Genomic DNA, 19817 nt, shown 5'->3' with positions numbered 1-19817 from the left:
AAAAAATCTTCAAATTGGCGGGCATATTGAGTCGGCGAATCTAGCCACTCTCACACATACAGATCAAAGGATTGCCCTAATAGACAGGAGTCCCCAACTCACTCAGGATTAAGATCGATTCGCCTATGGTCATCCTATTGAAATGTTAATCTCTTCAAGTAACGGTGTTATAAAGAGAGACTAATCATTTTGCGGCCCGGACTTATACAAACTCTTTGTATAGGATACGCCCACTACTTGTCTCCACATGAATGATTAAGATCAAATCGTTTGTAACACTTTACACCAATTGTAACAATTACAAAGTGATCCGTATTTGTAGTGTCACCAGGATAAGACACTCAACCTTATCCATATACTAAAGACCATTTAGATTATTACTTAAACATAATCTACCTATATGTCAACCACATATATATGTAAGTTACATAAAATAACCTTGGAACTTAGTTTATTGGATTGAGTTAATGTTCAAATAAAATAACTTTTATTTTATTAATAACAATTTTTTTATACAAGTTTCCAATCTACAAGAACAAGGAGATTTAGGACACTAATCTCAACAATCTTCCACTTGTTCTAAAGCTAGTTAGGTGTAGAATACAAGTTATAATACAAGTAAAGTATACAATATAATAAACTAGAGCATACACTATACCCAGTAACATCTCCCAATTACCTTAAACAATATAACACAAATCTCATAGTCCTAGACTTTCTAGATGGCACTCGAATACTTTAGCCGTGAGAGCTGTTATAAATAGATCGACAACGTTGTGCTTCAAAGCTTTCTTTGTGACTATCACATCACCTCGTTGCACAATCTCCCGAATCAAGTGATATTTTCTTTTAATGTATTTGCCTCTTTTATGACCTCTACATTCCTTTGAATTTGCTACAGCATCACTGTTATCACAATAAAATGTGATGGGCAAAGACATATTTGGAATGACTTCCGAATTAGTAAGGAAATTCCTTAGTCAAACAGCTCCTTTAGAAGCTTAAAAAATAGCCACGTATTCAACTTCTATTGTGAAGTCTACGACGTATCTTTGCTTGATGCTTCGCCACACTATAACTTCTTCATTAAGAGTGAACACTGATCCTGATGTGGATTTCTTAGAATCCTTATCAATCTGAAAATTAGAGTTCATGTATCTTATAAGGATCAAATCCTTGGCTTCATACACAAGCATATAGTCTCTCATTCTTAGTAGATACTTGAGGATTGTTTTGACTGTTGTTCAGTGATCTAATCCTATATTGGATTGATATCTACAGACAATCCCTACTGCATAGCAAATGTCAGGCCTTGTACACAATATGACATACAAAAAGTTGCCCACAGCTGATACATAGGGAATCTTCTCATTTCCTTAACCTCTTGAGAAATCTTAAAACACCAATCTTTAGACAATCGTATGCCTAAAAGGTAATAAACCCCTCTTAGAATTATACACTGAATATTTAACAAGCATCTTGGCAATATTCAATGCTTGAGACAAAGCCAGCATTTTTTTCTTACGATCCTTGATGATTTGGATCCCTAGAACAAACTACGCCTCATCCAAGTCTTTCATTCGAAACTCGGCGGCTAGCCATTTCTTTACATTTATTGATAAACTTATATCATCCACATACAATACTAGAAAAGCTATTGAACTGTTGATGATTTTCTTGTAGACACAAGGTTCATCAATATTCTAGTCAAAGCCATAAGACTTGATTGTAGTATCAAATCTTATATTCCAAGATCGAAATGCTTGTTTCAATCCATGTATGGACCGATTAAGCTTGCAAACATTTTTCTCTTGACCTTGTTCAATGAATCCCTCTGGTTGATTCATGTAAATGGTCTCTTCAAGATTACCATTCAAAAAAGTAGTTTTGATGTCCATGACAATAGGTGAGAAAGTTTCTTCATAGTCCACTCCCTCAACCTAGGTATAACCCTTTGACACCAATTTAGCCTTAAAGTTTTGTACCTTACCATTTACGTCCCATTTTCCATTTGTAGATCTATTTGCAACCTATAGGTTTTACCCAATTAGGTTGATCTACAAGTTCCTAGACATAATTGAACTACATAGCCTCTATTTCTATATTCATGGTCTTAATTCATTTATCTTTATCAACATCTTCCATTGCTTGCTTGTAAGATAATGAGTCCTCAACTCCATCATCAGATATGATGTCTTGGACTTCTGTTAAATCCATGTACCGAACAGGTGGTTCATAACCATCCCACTACGTCAAGACAATCTCAACTCTTAAGATGGATGTATTTGACTAGATGAACCAACATCAACAACTCTTATTGATGTACTAACCTATTCAATAACTCTTGTTGAAATTTCAGTAGTTTCATTGAAAATTTCACTTAATACTATTTGTTTCATGGTCTGTGGTCTCTCATGTGGTCTTCTTCCAAAAAAGTAAAATTTTTCAATACAAATACTTTATTCTCTTTTTCATCGAAGAAGTACCCACCTCTTGTTTCCTTAGGATAGCATGCAAATAGGCACACTCTTGAACGAGGTTCCAACTTCTTTAGATTTGTCATTAGCACATGTGTCGAATATCCCTAAATCTTGAAGTGATGTAAACTACCTTTATGACCTCTCCAAAGCTCAAAAGGTGTTTCAGAAATACTTTTGTATGGAATTTTATTCAAATGTAAACTGCAGTCTCCACTGCATATCCTTAAAATTAGTCAAGAACTTGAGCATAGCTCATCATAGACCAAACCATATCCAACAAGGTTCTATTTCTCCTTTCTGATACACCATTTTGATTAGATGTACTAGTTGCTGAGAGTTAGAACGTTATTTCATGTTCTATCATATAGTCTTGGAATCTTAGGTCCATATACTCTCAATCCCGATCAAATCGAAGTGTTTTTTTTATCCTTTTACCTAATAAGTCTTCAATCTCATTCTTATACTCCTTGAACTTTTCAAGAGTTTTAGACTTTTGTTGCATTAGGCAAAGATATCCATAACTTGAATAATCATCTATGAAAGAGATAAAATATTTGTACCTTCCTCTTGCTTTTTCATTCATTAGATCACAAAGATTTGAATGTATAAAATCCAAGGGCTCTTTGGCTCTATAAGTTTTTCTAGTAAAAGGTTGTTTTATCATTTTACCTTCAAGGCATGACTCATATACTGGTAAAGAGTTTTCTTCTAAACCATTTAGAAGTCCACGCTTAACCAATCTCTCAATCCTATTGAGATTAATATGGCCTAATCTTAGATGCAAAAGTTGGACCGTTTTCTTTAGGAGAACCGCTAGTTTTTAATTATTGTTGCTATTCTGGATATTTCAGTATTTAGAACAGCCTTTGTAACTAACGACCTTAGTACATACAAGTTATTTTCCATTGAATCATAGTTGATCTCAATCTCATCCTTAAAAATAAACACTTTATTCTCAGAGAAAGAAAGAGAATGCATATGCTCAATCAAACAAGAAATTGGAATTAAATTCCTTTTGATTTTAAGAGCAACATATACATCATCCAATCACATATATTGTTTCTTGTTAAAAAAAGAACTTGAGTCTTCCTACGACAATAGCAAAAATAACCTCTCCAATATCAACTCAAAGAGTCATCTTTTTAGCTTCCAGCTACCTCTAAAAACTAATTCCCTGAGAGGAAGTACAAACATGATTAGTGGCCTCTGAATCAATTATCCAGGTAGAATTATCATTCTCTACTAAACACATTTCCAAGACAAGCAAATCATATTTACTGTTGTTGGATTTCTTCCTTGCATAGAGAATAATGGAATCAGCTTCAAACCCCTCCATCTTTTATCTTAGAGGTCAAAAACCTTTGATAGACTTCACTAGAGTTGGCAACATTTGTCTCCCCTATTTGTTCCTTGACACTCAATAAAGACTGGAGTTCATTTAGCGAGTTGACATTACTGGTTTCGTCAAATACAACCCCATTCTACTTGGACTGTGAGGACTCTCACCCAAACAATTATTGCAATGATTGCATGATCTCAAGTGTATTGACCATCTAAGGTCTTTTCTTTTCCTTTTAGAAAAGGCAGATGGAAGCCCTAGGTATAAACCAAAATTCTCCATCGCCCGAACACCCAAGGATTCACACATGAATTGGACACAAGCTAAAGGAACATTGGGAGAAACACAAAGAGTCAAATTACTAAAATTTACACACCGCCCTGATGCTAATTCATAGTCATACAAAAAAAGTTTCATGTCCCAACATTCCACTATAGTAGCCTTGAAAAAGAACAGACTATCATCTGCATAAAAAAAAAAAAAAATACAAGTGTGAAATTGGAAACTAAATTGAATTCCACAAATAGAAGTAGTAGAGTAAGCAACACGAAAAACATGGGCCAAACCCTCAGCACAAATAATAAATAAATAGGGGGAGAGAGGATCACCTTGTTAGAGAACGTGAGAGAGGGTAATATGTCCTTTCGGCACACCATTTAAAAACACAGCAAAAGAGGGGGTAGAGATACAATCCATGATCAGAGAGATAGAGGGAAAAACCTAAAAAGAAAGCCACAAAAGAAAGGCGTGGAGGAGAGAGGAAGAGAGAGGAGGGGAGAGGTAATGAGAAATGGAGAAATTTTCATATATCATATATAAAACCAATTTAAAATGAATAAATATCGACAATACATTTAAAATTTGTTAACTCAATAATGCCACATTATTTTTTCATTAGTCAACTACATAGACCATTTAGACTAGACCTATTTTCTAAACGTTGGAGACTAAAGTACTAATTTTAAAACTTCAAGAACCAAATAGACATCAATCTGACCAAAAACATATTTACCCAAACCAAAATCACCGGTATTGCATTGAGTTTTCATAACCATTCAATTTATTGTCCTATTGTATGAGCATGCATTTAAAAAAGATATGGAGTAATCAATAAAGACAAAAAAAAATGGGGGTATAGTACTCATGTAATGTCAACAAGTGAGAAATAAATTTAGAAACAATAGATGAATATAAATGGGTTGAAATGAGTACCACTGGAAGTGTTGAATATATTTTGAATACAACAATGAAAGAGTGGAGAGACGTGAACCTCCAGTTTCAAAAGAAATATAATACATGTTAATTATTGTTGAACTATGTTACTTTATTTAAAAGTTAAAAAGTAACCAAAAGCACATCCAATAAATGAAAATTGGTTAAATTGAAAATTTAGTCCCTTGGTTTAATGAAAGTAAGAATTTAGTTTCTATGATTTTAAGAATTAGATCTTAGTCTTTATGGTCTGATAATGCATAAATAGTCTCAATAGTTTGATAACCTTCCATTAATATTTTCTACTGTAGCGTCTATTTACGAGAATTTTTTTTATATAAAAACACAAGAACAAAACTATAATTATAAAATATATGGACGAAATTCTAACTTTCTTTAAATTACAAGACCAAATTTGCAACTCAACTAAAAATTTTGGTGTGTGTTCCTCTAACAAGGAGTTGCTGTAGCCACAAGTGGAAATTTCCTATGAATGGTCAACCCAAAAGCTCCTGTCATGTCCAAACCCTCACCATTTGGAACCATCCAATCAAACTTATGCACCAAATTTGCTAAAGCTATCTCATTAATTGCAGTTGCAAACACAATCCCAGGACATCCTCTTCTCCCTGCACCAAATGGGATCAACTCGAAATCCTGACCCTTGAAATCTATTGAATTGTTCATAAACCTTTCTGGCCTAAACTCCTCTGCTTCTCCCCATAGTTTTGGGTCTCTCCCGATCGCCCATGCATTGATTATAACTCGAGTTCCAGGATTGATGTCATACCCTCTTAACTTTATGGGTCTGATTGATTCTCTAGGAACGAGAAGTGGGATGGGTGGGTGCAGTCGCAACGTCTCTTTGATTACTGCCTTTAAATAAACCATTTTTTCTAAATCATTCTCATTTACATAACATCTTTTGTGATCACCTTTTATTTCTCTGATTTCATTCTTCAGTTTCTTCATGGTTTCTGGATGTTTCAACAATTCTGACATCGCCCATTCCAATACTGTGTAAGTCGTGTCTGTGCCTGCTGCAAACATGTCCTGTAGTCATAATCTCAAGGTTATTAGATAACATTAGGTTTTATCTCAAAACTAATTGATAATAAAAGGAGTAGATCATGCATATTATAAAGATTGTTAGATTCTAAGCATGCATGATACATGCCTCTTGGGACTTACCATTCTTGGATGATATTCCAACTTTTATTTTTAGCCCAAATGCCTATATGGGCTTGATGAGCTATGCATATATTTGATAAGGGTAACAACAAATATAACAATCAAGCTTAGAGTATTAATAAGATATAACACAATGTAAAAAAATTGATAGATATAATAAAACTTAGATCTAGTTCTTGAAGTCTATATATTACCAATAAAAAGAACTTGAGCAAATATAATTATAGTTATTCATATATTTTTTAAAAGATTATAGTTTTTCATATTAATTCATAATAATAGAATAAATTATTATATTAGCATTATTATTAATAAAATGAATTATATATGTCAATTATAAATTTAATCTAAACAGGTTTATAAAAATTAAATAAATTAACCAATATCAAAAAAAAAAAGAAAAAGAAAAAGAAAAATAGATAAAATGAAAAGATAAAATAAAGAGAGAGAGAGGAAAAACTATTGAAAATGGAGAAAATCCATCAATTTGGGTGGTCATGAAAAACCACTTTAGGATAAGATATTTTCATTTTCGAAATTAAAAATTTGTATCAAATATGATAATAAAATATCATTTTCCTTTCCACTCCTTATTTTCATGAAATAAGCGGACATAAAAGTGTTAACCATGGCAATTACACGAGGTTAATAGTTGGTGTATATGATGTTTCCAATGTGCGAGCAAAAGTTAGATAAGTAAGAAATGAAACTTTTTAGAAGTAATGTGGGGAAACTCATCTTACCAAGATTATAGCTTTGATGCTATCCATCACAAGTGGAAATCCAAGAGAGTTTTCTCTCTGTATCCAAAGCAGAACATCTACCAAATCCTTGTGCTCCTCACAATTCTGGTCTCTGTTTTCTGGATTCATATGATCTTCAATCACTCTGTCAAAGAAACCATCCAGCTCTTTGGCTACTCTGTTTGCTTTAGAATCCATCCCAGTAATCCCATCAATCCAACCCAGCCAAGGAATGAAATCTCTTATGCAAAAACTCCCAAATAATTCCACAAATTCCATTAAAAGACCTCTGAACCTCATCCCTTCTTCTCCCACTCTGTATTTCCTCCCTAAACACACTCTGCAAATCACATCGTTAGTCAAACAAGAGAAAATTTCAGTCAAATTCACAGAAACAGGGTTGTGTTGAATCTTTTCAATCATCGATTTAACCTCTTCTTCTCTTACAGAACAGAAGGATTGAACCCTTTTGTTGCTCAAGAGATGAAGCACGCAAATGCTTTTCATCTGCCGCCAGTACTCGCCGTAGGGAGAAGCAGCTATGTCTCTGGAGCTGTAAAGAATTTTCTGGCTCATGCTTGATTTGGGTCGGTTAGCAAAGATGAGATCGTGGGTTTTCATGATATCACGAGCGAGATCGGCGGAAGAAACGACGATGGTGGGAACAGAGCCGAGGCGAAGGAGAAACAGAGGACCATGGCGGTGGGCATAGTTTAGCAGAGTGAGATGGGGAAGGGAGCCGAGGCTCAGAAGGTGGCCGAAGATTGGAAGCTTTGGTGGAGATGGCGGTGAGGTTTTTGAAGAGGAGAGTAGCCATTTTTGGAGAAGGAAGATGAGGATGACGATGAAAGCAGTGAAGGAAATTGAATGGAGTAACAGTTGAATAGAAGGAAGAAGAAGAGGAGTTTCCATAATTTTTTCTTTTTAGTATCGGTTTAAGTTTTTTGGCATTTTGGAAATGAAGAAATTTGGATGTATATATAATGAAGGATCCAACAAATAATTATTCCAATGCCATCAATCGCACGTTTGTGTGGACAAAAAAACAAACTTAGGCAACTCTGATAGAGGGGGTTAATTACAAAAATTGGGTTGTTTTAGATTTTAATTAGGTAAAAGGGGAGTTTTCAAATTATTTAGTAAAAAGAGTGGTATTTTTTTTTTTTTTTTTTGTCTTTATCCGAATGCGTCCTTCATTTATGAATATTTTATTATTTTTGTTATCATTCTTCCCTCAATTTTATATAAATAAAAGAAAACGAAAGGTCAATTCATTCGGAATATGTCGGTTGAACAGACGTATTTAGGACTGACTGTCTACTTGCCACGGCACGCCTCATTGGCCGTGAGTTACTTTTTAATTTTGTCTTTCTCCACTTTAATATCAACATAAATTCTACCCGTTTTCCCCACTTCCAACACCTCATTTCCTTCACCTCTTTTTTCATTTTCTCCTTAAAAACCCGAGAACCAATCTTCCATGTCCCTCATATTTTCTTCCCAATCATTCTTTTAACATATTTCTCCGCCAAATTTAATAACCATCAAAATTTCCACCATCTTCATATTATTAATTTGTTTTAGTACAATATTTTTTTTGGTAAGTTGATATATTTTTGTTATTTAATAAAAAATTAAGTTTGTGATAATCTTTTATCCATTTTGTTTACCGTGAATATTATTTCGAAGAAAAATTCTAGAAACTATAATTCGAAGTTTTTTTGTAAGGTGCAATATTTTTCTTTTAGTAAGTTGATATATTTTTAATAGAAAATTATTTTTTTTATAATTTTGTATGAATTTTTTTATAGTGGGTTAACTTTTTTATATTGATAATCCAATGCTGGTCCGGGTAGGAAGAAAGGAAGACTCGTCGGTTTTTTTAAGGTTAAGATTAAAACCAAAAAGAAGGATATTCTAATAATTTTTTGTTTTTTATAGTGGGTTAATTTCATAGTTTCTCATAAGGGAGAATTACATGGGATTACCATTGGGTTATATATATTTAGGTTAATTATTAAAAACAGGTTATTAGACGTCTAAATGGTTCTAGATTTTTTAAAAATTTCAATAAGTCAATACCTAATAAACTCAAAATCAAATGTACTATAAAAAACTTATTAGATTGACTATATAAAAAAAAAAAAAAAAAAAAAAAAAAAAAAACTTAGAGATTTATTAGACACTTTTAAAATGTAAAGTAATTGTACATAGAATAAAAAAAACAAAAAAAAAAAACAAAAACAAAAAAAAAAAACAAAAAAACAAAAAAAAAAACAAAACAAAATTGTAACTTTTTTAAATAATGGGCATTCTTTTTTTTATTTTATAGTGAATTAATTGGAGAAATATGATATTTTATTTTATAGTGAATTAATTGGAGAATTTATTTTATAGTGAATTAATTGGAGAATTTATTTTATAGTGGGTTAATTGAACGTTTTATTTCTCCAATTAAACAAAAATGTAAGTGTCTAAGACATCCATAATTTTGTATTGATTTTTTTTCTTTATTTTGTTTACCGTGGATATTATTTATGAGAAAAATCCTACAATCGATCATTCAAATGTTATGCATATAGTTATTTACTTTTATTTGAAATGATGTATTGATTATTGAATATTAAATGTTTGAATGTTAATGTTATTGTTAATGTTATTGTTACTATTATTATTATTGTTGTTGTTGTTATGTTTACAATTTATTTAGTCATTGTTTTATTCCGTCATTATCATTATTATTATGTTTACAATTTATTTTGGATTTTTTTTGTTACATATATTTTGTGTTATAGTTACTATTATTATTCATCCTAATATTGTAAATTTTATGATTATTAAAAAGCAAAGATGCATGTCTATGTAAAAAAATAGTTATCATTGATTTCCAAAATGAGGATGCATGTCTATAGTAAGAATATTTATGATTAATATATTTTCGTCATTTAATAGAAAATCAATTTTCACATGATTTTATACCTATTTTATTATTATTATTATTATTGTTGTTATGTTTACAATTTACTTAGTCATTGGTTTATTTAGTCATTATCATTACTATTATATTTACAATTTATTTTGGATTTTTTTTTATATATTTTGTGTTATAGGCACTCGATTATTCACCCTAATATTGTAAATTCTATGATGATTAAAAAATAAAGATCCATGCCTATATAAAAGAATATTTATCATTGATTTAAAAAATGAGGATGCATGTCTATAGTAAAAAACCTATTGTTCAAACAAACATTTTTTTAACAAATAAATTGATTGTGAACTTAAGTTCAAATGTTTGAAATGAATACAACCAAAAAGTTAAATATTTTTTGTAATGTAGTTCGCCTAATTAAACGTTCAAACAAAAACTATTAAATGTTTTAAATGGTCAAACTAAAATTCCATTTTGAGTGTAATATTTTTTTTTTAATATAATTGACCTGTAATATATTTTTTAATATAATTGACCTAATATATACTTATATAGTCTATGATAAATATCAGATTGCACTGGCCAAATTACAATAGATGTTGTGGGATTTCTATGTTATATGCTTGGAAACATTGTTGATGGGTCAAATGGTATAGAATATGATAGGCAATCACCTCTTCGTATAAATATGTATCGCCAAGTTGACTTCAACACATTAATCGATGGATTATGTGATGCATTATCCATAGATAGAGATGATGGAGTAGAGGTAATATTTAGAGATGGTAGTTATGTAACGAGATCTACTTTCTACATTCCTATCTCATTACGAAGTGAAGCTGATGTACAGTTCATGATGAGCAATACTTCATACCCTCCAAATAAAGTTGAACTATATATATCCCAATCCAGTATCCCGAGTCCAACCTCAACAAGAGAAATTGAAACTACTATTGAGTTAGAAAGTCATAATGTGGAGGATGAGTATTGTGATCTAACTATTGTCGCAAACGACGAAGAAGTTGAAATAGACGATGATGATGTGGATCTAGATCAACTATCTGGTGAATTTTATGGAGTTCAGAAAGTCCCTGAAACTTTTACTGAGATAGACTTGAACGACATGAATATTGTACCTGATTCGACAACGAGAAGAGACATTAATATGGGGTCAGTTGATTCCTTACTTAAGAGGATGATATTCAATTCGAGATTGGATTTAAATGGAGTGAAGAGCTATTCAATCATTCAACATCAAAATTTTGAAGTCATTGAATCGAAGAAAACAGTATGGGATGTTAGGTGTAAAAGATAATGTTAAGAATGAGTATCCATCAACCCCAACTCAATCATTTTACACATACTTCCATGATGTCCTGTAACAATCCAAATTTGTATGCATACACTACAGGAAATTAAATGTCAAATGTTAAGCAGGATGAAATTTTATTTAAGGGGGTGGAGAGAGCGAGATCCACGAGAGCCAAACCAACGAGAAAGTTGGAGAGAGCGAGATTTGGACAGAAGTGTGGATTATGCGTTAAATTTAGCCACGATCTTATAGATTATACATAAAGAACCCTAAAATTGAATACAAATAAAGGTTGATGACGTAAGAGCAAACGTTAGCCAAAATTAGGTGTTTTATTAAGAGAAATTCTTAAACCTAAGTAATTTTAAAGAAGCCATTTATAGGATGAGTTGTCACACACTGGAAACAGGTATAAATAGAAGGCTTTGGGCTAGAAGTTAAACTCATTCTCAAACAAAACTCAGTAGTAAAAATCGTGTGGAAAGGGTGAAGTAATTCTATTAGTTAGAAGGAGGAAACGCAAGGGAAGTGCTGCCCAAATTTCTTTATGGTTTAAGAGGGAAAGCTCTACTGATTAAACCAAAAGGAATAATAAGGAATAACTAGGATCGCAGTCAAGGTAAGTAGTTTGTCTCACCCTCTCTTTAAGTATTTCATGGTAGTGTACCTTAAATATGTTGCATAATTATGTTATTGTTATGTTGCATTACATGTTTAAAATACGTTTATCGATAAGGGACCCCATGCATTATGTTTGTTCACAATGATGAAATAAGATTAAATTTTAATTAGATAAAGGTTATGTTTCTAGGGCTAGCATGGCATGTATGGTTGCACCCCTCTAGACCTAATTCTATGTCAAGTTTATGCTAGGGACTAACAGAGTATGTATGGTTGCATCCCTCTAGTCCAATCTTACGTTTATGGTAATGGTTGATGTTGGATGCAACTCTGGCCCTACTGACTGCATGACCCGCTAATCATCAAATGGGTTAGTTTTCGCTTAAGTCCTCATCTTCCGACCAGGGCGGAGAAATTTACGTTAGAAGCATAATCGACCATCACATGTTATTATATGTTTTTGGTCCCAATCATATGTTTTCAGGACATGTTGCATGTGATTGTGCATTTAGTCACTACCCTATGTGAGAACTACTTACTGGGTACATTACTCATCCTATTTTATAGACTTTGTAGGTAAGAACACAGCGTAGGTGGCAGAACTGGACGTCGCTCAAATGGCCAACCATTAAGCTCACTATTATAGGCATCCTGTATCACTACGCTAATGTTTTATGGATCCTGATGTTTTGTAAAATAAACTTTTTATATAGTTTTCTACCTAATCAATAAAATCTTAGATATGTGCTTTTGAGATTTTTACCAAAACTCATCTCATGATAGAAAAGTCTAAGTATGCATGTCGTAGCGGTCGGACCATAATATGTAAAGATCCAGTTTTTACAATTTGGTATCAGAGCATTTGAGCCAATTAGGCTCTACTAATTAGAAGAGTCGTGGTATTTGATGGTTCGGTTTGTTAAGTGATGCCCACAATTATGCCAAATACACTGGTAAGTGGAATTTTCAAACGAGTAATTTAGTAAATAATTTAGTAAACATAAGGTATGAGTTAAAAAAAAATTAAAATTAGATTGCTTCCTTATTATGAAAATAAAATGTGTGTATCAGATGCCACCACAAAGGGCTCTAACACGACGAGGTAGACCTCGAAGTGAATCCACAAGGGATCAAAATCAAAGACATGGATAGACGCCTTACGTGTTACTTACACCAGATGCGCTACAAATACTAATACAAAATATGAGTAATGGAAATACAACCTCGTCCACTACACCAATAACCAACGATACAAATGACTCGAAGATCATTCGAGAATTCAGGAAGTTTAATCCTTCAACATTTGATGGATCATCTGTGGATCCAACTATTGCAGAGAATTGGATAACAGAAATAGAAACTATTTTCCCCCATATGAACATCCTAGAAGAACAGAAAGTAAAGTGTGCCACCTTCATGTTAAAGAGGCGATGCAAAGTTCTGGTGGGAATCCATACAAAGAACAATCAAAGGTTCAGTCTCATGGTACCAATTCAATCAGGATTTTTACAACAAGTATTTCCCTTTGATAGTGAGATATCAAAAGGAAATGGAATTTCTTAATCTTCGTCAAGAGAACATGTCGGTGGCAGAGTATGAACAGAAATTTGATCGTTTGTCCCACTTTCTCCCTCGACTAGTGGACACAGAAGAGAAGAAGGTGGAAAGGATTATTTGAGGATTAAGAGAAGGCATTCGAGGCATTGTTACTGCTTTCCGACACAAAGAGTATGCTCTTGCCCTCGAGTCGGCCTTACTCATGGAAGTAGATCTTGCTGTCAAAACCTCAACTTCTGAACGAGGATTCATGCCAAATCAAAAAAGGAAATTCACCCAACAAGGCTTCCAACATTCACAACGGCAAGTAAAAATTTTCCAAAGCACTCAGGGCGTACAGTCACAACAGAAGAGTCAAACATTCACATATCCTAAGTGTAGAAATTGTGGAAAACACCATCAGCGGCAATGTCTTCGGAACTTAGGGGTGTGTTTCAACTGCGGCCAGACAGGTCACTATGCAAAGGCTTGCCCAAAGCTCATTAACCAAGTATCAACTGCCCAGACCACCTAGCCTACTAGTAACAAGGTTACCCAACAACAGAAAGGACGGGTGTTTACTGTTTACTGTTACATGTCAAGAGGCAAAGGATCAAGATGCAGTTGTTACAGGTACATTACCCATCCTCGGGTATTATGCCTTCACTTTATTTGATTCGGGCTCTAGTCAATCATTCATCTCTACAACATTTGCACAACATGCTCAATTAACATCAAGCCCTTAGGCTACATTCTATCCGTAGCTACTCCTGCCGGAGTATCTATGTTGGCCAACTCAGTAGTGGAAAACTGTGAATTGTCAGTATCAGGACATAAACTAGGGGTTACCCTTATCATCCTAAACATAAGTGATTTTGACATAATACTAGGTATGGACTGGTTAACAGCAAACTATGCAAACATAGATTGCCATAATAAAGAAGTCACATTCACCTTTCCAATAGGAACCAAGTTTATGTTTAAGAGTTCTAATATACAATCAGCCCCAAGAATAATTTCAGTCTTAAAAGTTAAACATTTGCTCAACCATGGGGCTTGGGCATATTTAACAAGTGTAGTGGATTTACGAAACCAAAATAATGAAATTAAGGCCATTCCTGTAATAAGAGAATTTGAAGATGTATTACCAGAAGAGCTACCAGGTTTACCACCTAGTCGAGAAATAGAATTTTGTATAGATCTAATTCCCGGAGCTGAACCAATATCTAAAGCACCATATAGAATAGCACCTGCGGAATTAAAAGAACTCAAAATACAATTACAAGAATTGTTAGATAAGAGATTTATACGCCCTAGCGAGTCTCTATGAGGAGCACCTGTCTTATTTGTTAAGAAAAAGGATGGATCAATACGTTTATGTATAAATTATCGGGAGTTGAATAAGTTGACAATAAAGAATAAGTACCCACTCCCACGCGTTGATGACCTATTTTACCAATTACAAGGAGCCTCAATATTCTCCAAAATAGATTTACGATCTGGATATCATCAACTACGAATCAAGGAGTCTGATATACCCAAGACTGCTTTCCGAACAAGATATAGGCATTATGTATTCGTTGTGATGCCCTTTGGATTAACGAATGCCCTAGCAGCCTTCATGGACTTGATTAATAGAATTTTTAGGACTATCTTGATAACTTCGTGATCGTATTTATAGATGATATTTTGGTCTATTCCAAGTCTGAGGCAGAACATGAAAAACATCTTAGGGACGTCCTTTCCATATTAAGAAATGAAAATTTATATGCCAAATTCTCCAAGTGTGACGCGACAAATTGCCTACCTAGGGCATATTATAAAGCAAGAAGGAATCTCAGTGGATCCTACTAAGATTGAAACAGTTAGCAAGTGGCCTCGCCCAACAACAATCAGCGAAGTGCGAAGCTTCCTTGGATTAGCAGGATATTATAGATGATTTGTGAAGAACTTCTCAAATATAGCATTACCCTTAACTAACCTCACCAAGAAGAATAATCCTTTTGTCTGGAACCAAGCATGTGAGCAAACTTCCAGGAACTAAAAGAAAGGTTGACCATAACCTCTATTCTCACTATACCTGACGGATTAGGTGGTTTAACTGTGTACAGTGACGCATCGAAGAAAGAGCTTAGTTGTGTATTGATGCAACACGGAAAGGTAATAACATATGCTTCAAGACAACTAAAACGTTATGAACAAAACTATCCTGTTCATGACTTGGAGTTAGCCGTTGTAGTCTTTGCCTTAAAGATATGGAAACATTACTTATATGGGGAAAAGATCCAAATTTATACAGATCATAAAAGCCTTAAGTACTTCTTTACCCAGAAAGAGTTAAATATGAGGCAACGAAGATGGTTAAAATTAGTCAAAGATTATGACTGTGAGATCCTCTATCATCTAGGAAAAGCTAACATTGTTGCTGATGCTCTTAACAGAAAGTCAACTCATACAGCAGCCCTAAGTACCATCTCCAAACACATAATGGATGACCTTGAAAGAGCTGAGATCTCACTAATACCAGAAACCTTCACAACTCGAATAGCACAGTTAATTGCAAGACTTGCATTAAGGCAAAGGATAATTTATGCACAACAAATAGATAAATACCTAAACAAACAATTGCAATCAGAGCATGGAAAAACCAGTCAATTCTCTACAGCCCCAGACTCTGCATTTCTCTACCGTGGACGTCTATGTGTACCAAGAAAGATCTATTGAAGAAAGCTCATGAATCATGTTTTCAACACATCTTGAGAGTACCAAAATGTAACGAGACTTGAAAGCACATTACTGGTGGTGTAACATGAAAAAGGATATAGCCGACTATGTAAGTAAATGTTTGGTTTGTCAACAGGTGAAAGCTCTGTGGCAACGACCACAAGGACTCCTTCAGCCTCTAGATGTTCCAGAATGGAAATGGGAGCATATTTCTATGGACTTCATCTCAAGACTCCCGAGAACTATTAAAGGCCACAACATGATTTGAGTGATTGTGGATCGACTCACCAAATCGGCCCACTTCCTACCATGCAAGACTACTCACACTACGGAAGCACTAGCTCAAATGTACTTGAAAGAAGTCATCCAGTTACATGGAGTCCCAGTATCAATTGTTTCAGATCGAGACCTTCGTTTCGTCTCCAAGTTCTGGAAAAGCTTGCAGAAAGCAATGGGCACACAGCTAAATTTTAGCACAGCCTTCCATCCACAAACTGATGGCCAAACAGAATGAGTTAATCAAATCCTAGAAGACATGTTGAGGGCATGTGCTTTGGATTTTACTAGAGTATGGGATTCGCAGATACATCTTATAGAATTTACTTATAATATTAGTTATCAGGCGACAATTGGTATGGCTCCCTTCGAAGCTTTATACGGAAAGAAATGCAGATCTCCTGTACATTGGGATGAAGTCGGGGAGCGAACACTACTAGAGCCTGAATTGGTGCAGCAAACATCAAAGTCAATTAAGCTAATTCGTGAAAGAATGCGAACAGCTCAAAGCAGACAGAAGAGTTATGCTGATAACCGTCGAAAATAGTTGGAATTCAAAGTAAGAGATCACGTATTTCTAAAGGTAGCACCAATGAAAGGTATTATGCGTTTCGAATGAAAAGGCAAACTTAGCCCCCGCTTTATTGGACCCTTTGAAATATTAGAACGTATTGGCCAAGTATCTTATCGATTGACATTACCACCCATCCTTTCTACAATACATAATGTCTTTCATGTATCGATGCTTCCAAAATACGTGTTTGACCCATCAGATGTAGTAAATTATGAACCTCTACAAATAAGTGAAAACTTGGAATATGAAGAGACTCCAGTTTGCATCCTAGCAAGAGAGAAGAAGTCACTTCGTAATCAGGAAATAAGTTTAGTGAAGGTTCTCTGGAGAAATCAGCAAGTAGAAGAAGCTACATGGGAACGAGAATAAGAGATGAAAGTCAAATACCCTTATCTGTTTAAGAACCAAGAAACTTTCGAGGACGAAAGTTCTTAAGGGAGGAAGAATGTAACAACTCATGCATACACTACAGGAAATTAAATGTCAAATGTTAAGCAGGACGAAATTTTATTTAAGGGGGTGGTAAATGTAATACCCTAACCCTAATTTAGAAAGCAGGAAAACAAATAAAATATATAATTAAGAATGAAAAATATATAAATCGGGTGGAAATTTAGAATTGAAAAAAAATAAGAAATTTACTAATTATCCAAAAATAATGAATAAGGGGCCAGAAACAGAGAAGAGCGAGATTGGAGAGAAATATTGAAAAGAAAACTGGGAAAGAGCAAAGTTGGAGAGAAAAGATGGAGAGAAAGAAAGAGAGAGCCACACTGGCGAAACTGGAGAGAAAATTGGAGAGAGCGAGATTCTCAACGAGAAAGTGGGAGAGAGCGAGAGTCACGAGAGTAAAACCAACGAGAAAGCTGGAGAGAGCGAGAGCCACGAGAGCCAAACCAGCGAGAAAGTTGGAGAGAGCGAGATTCTGAGAATAGAGAGAGCGAGTTGGACAGAAGCGTGGATTATGCGTTGAATTTAGCCATGATCTTATAGATTATACATAGAGAACCCTAAAATTGAATACAAACAAAGGTTGACGACGTAAGAGCAAACGTTAGCCAAAATTAGGTATCTTATTAAGAGAAATTCTTAAACCTAAGTAATTTTAAAGAAGCCATTTGTAGGATGAGTTGTCACACAGAGAAGAGCTGGAAACGGCTATAAATAGAAGGCTTTGGGCTGGAAGTTAAACTCATTCTCAAACAAAACTCAGTGTAAAAATCGTGTGGAAATGGTGAAGTAATTCTGTTAGTTAGAAGGAGGAAACGCGAGAGAAGTGCTACCCAAATTTCCTTCTGGTTTAAGAGAGAAAGCTCTACTGATTAAACTATAAGGAATAATAAGGAATAACTAGGATCGCAGTCAAGGTAAGTAGTTTATCTCACCCTCTCTTTAAGTGTTTCATGGTAGTGTACCTTTAATATGTTGCATAATTATGTTATTGTTATGTTGCATTACATGTTTAAAATACGTTTATCGACAAGGACCCCATGTATTATGTTTGTTCACAATGATGAAATAAGATTAAATTTTAATTAGATAAAGGTTATGCTTCTAGGGCTAGCAGGGCATGTATGGTTACACCCCTTTAGACCCAATTCTATGTCAAGTTTATGCTAGGGACTAACAGAGTATGTATGGTTACACCCCACTAGTCCAATCTTACGTTTATGCTGATGGTTGATGTTGGATGCGACTCTGGCCTTACTGACTACATGACCCGCTAATCATCAAATGGGTTAGTTTTCGCTTAAGTCCTCATCTTCCTACCAGGGTGGAGAAATTTACGTTAGAAGCATAACCAACCATCACATGTTATTATATGTTTTCGGTCCGAATCATATATTTTCAGGACATGTTGCATGTGATTGTGCATTTGGTCACTACCCTATGTGAGAACTACTTACTGGGTATATTATATACTCATCTTATTTTACAGACTTTGTAGGTAAGGACACAGCGTAGATGGCAGAACTGGACGTCGCTCAAATGGCCAACCATCAAGCTCACTATTATAGACATATGCATTTTTGTATCACTACGCTAATGTTTTATGGATTCTGGTGTTTTGTAAAATAAACTTTTTATATAGTTTTCTACCTAATTAATACAATCTTAGATATGTGCTTTTGAGATTTTTACCAAAACTCATCTCATGATAGAAAAGTCTAAGTATGCATGTCGTAGCGATCGAACCATAATATGTAAGGATCCGGTTTTTACATGCCCTCTCCTTTGACATTTGAATTCTTTCCAACAACTCTTAGTACACTAAGTATGGAAGAAGGACAAACTTCACATGTTCGTCCAGATGTCCATGACCAATATATGACATACAGACATCGTGGTGAGGGTATACACTTTACAGATAAGTGTCAACCATCAAGTGTAAGAAGTCGTGGCGATCGTGGACATTATGTGACTCAATATGATCGATCTAGGCGTAATAGAAGATCTTCTTCTAGTCATGAATAAAGAAAATTATACATATAATCAAATTTATTAATCAAATTCAAACAAGAAGATGCACTTTCAGTCTACAACTCAAACAACTCCACATCCTAAAGAACTTAGAATATTATTTACAATAGTCATAAGTTAATATCTATATTTTTGCATAAGTTTCTAACAACTTTAAACAAAAACAATGATATGGAATTAAACGAATTGAATATTATCAGAATTAATATTGAGTATATCAAATCAATCATAGAAATTTCTTAATCTCAAAATAACATTTTTGTTTATATTGTTAAAAAATTAGTAATATTATTATTAATATAAAAAATGAGATTAATGAGATGGTTGATTTTAGGTAACAATGATTTGGGATTAAACGAATTGAATATTATTAAAATTAATATTTAGTATATCAAA

At 34.0% G+C, this 19817-nt stretch overlaps 1 protein-coding gene across 1 annotated transcript; it reads right to left on the bottom strand.

Moving 5' to 3' along the window:
- Nucleotides 1-5296: 5296 nt before the first annotated feature.
- Nucleotides 5297-7975, bottom strand: LOC120072217 (cytochrome P450 736A117-like). Its single transcript, XM_039024629.2, has 2 exons — nucleotides 6966-7975; nucleotides 5297-6084 (listed from the first exon to the last, which is right to left on the bottom strand). The coding sequence occupies exons 1-2, from the start codon at nucleotides 7875-7877 to the stop codon at nucleotides 5482-5484; spliced, it is 1515 nt and encodes a 504-aa protein (XP_038880557.2). The 5' UTR covers nucleotides 7878-7975; the 3' UTR covers nucleotides 5297-5481.
- Nucleotides 7976-19817: the final 11842 nt, after the last annotated feature.

The sequence above is a fragment of the Benincasa hispida genome, chromosome 2, assembly GCF_027475165.1.
Source record: "Benincasa hispida cultivar pf3 chromosome 2, pf3_genome.v1.1, whole genome shotgun sequence".
NCBI lineage: Eukaryota > Viridiplantae > Streptophyta > Magnoliopsida > Cucurbitales > Cucurbitaceae > Benincasa > Benincasa hispida.
This window is presented reverse-complemented; position numbering and strand designations above follow the sequence as displayed.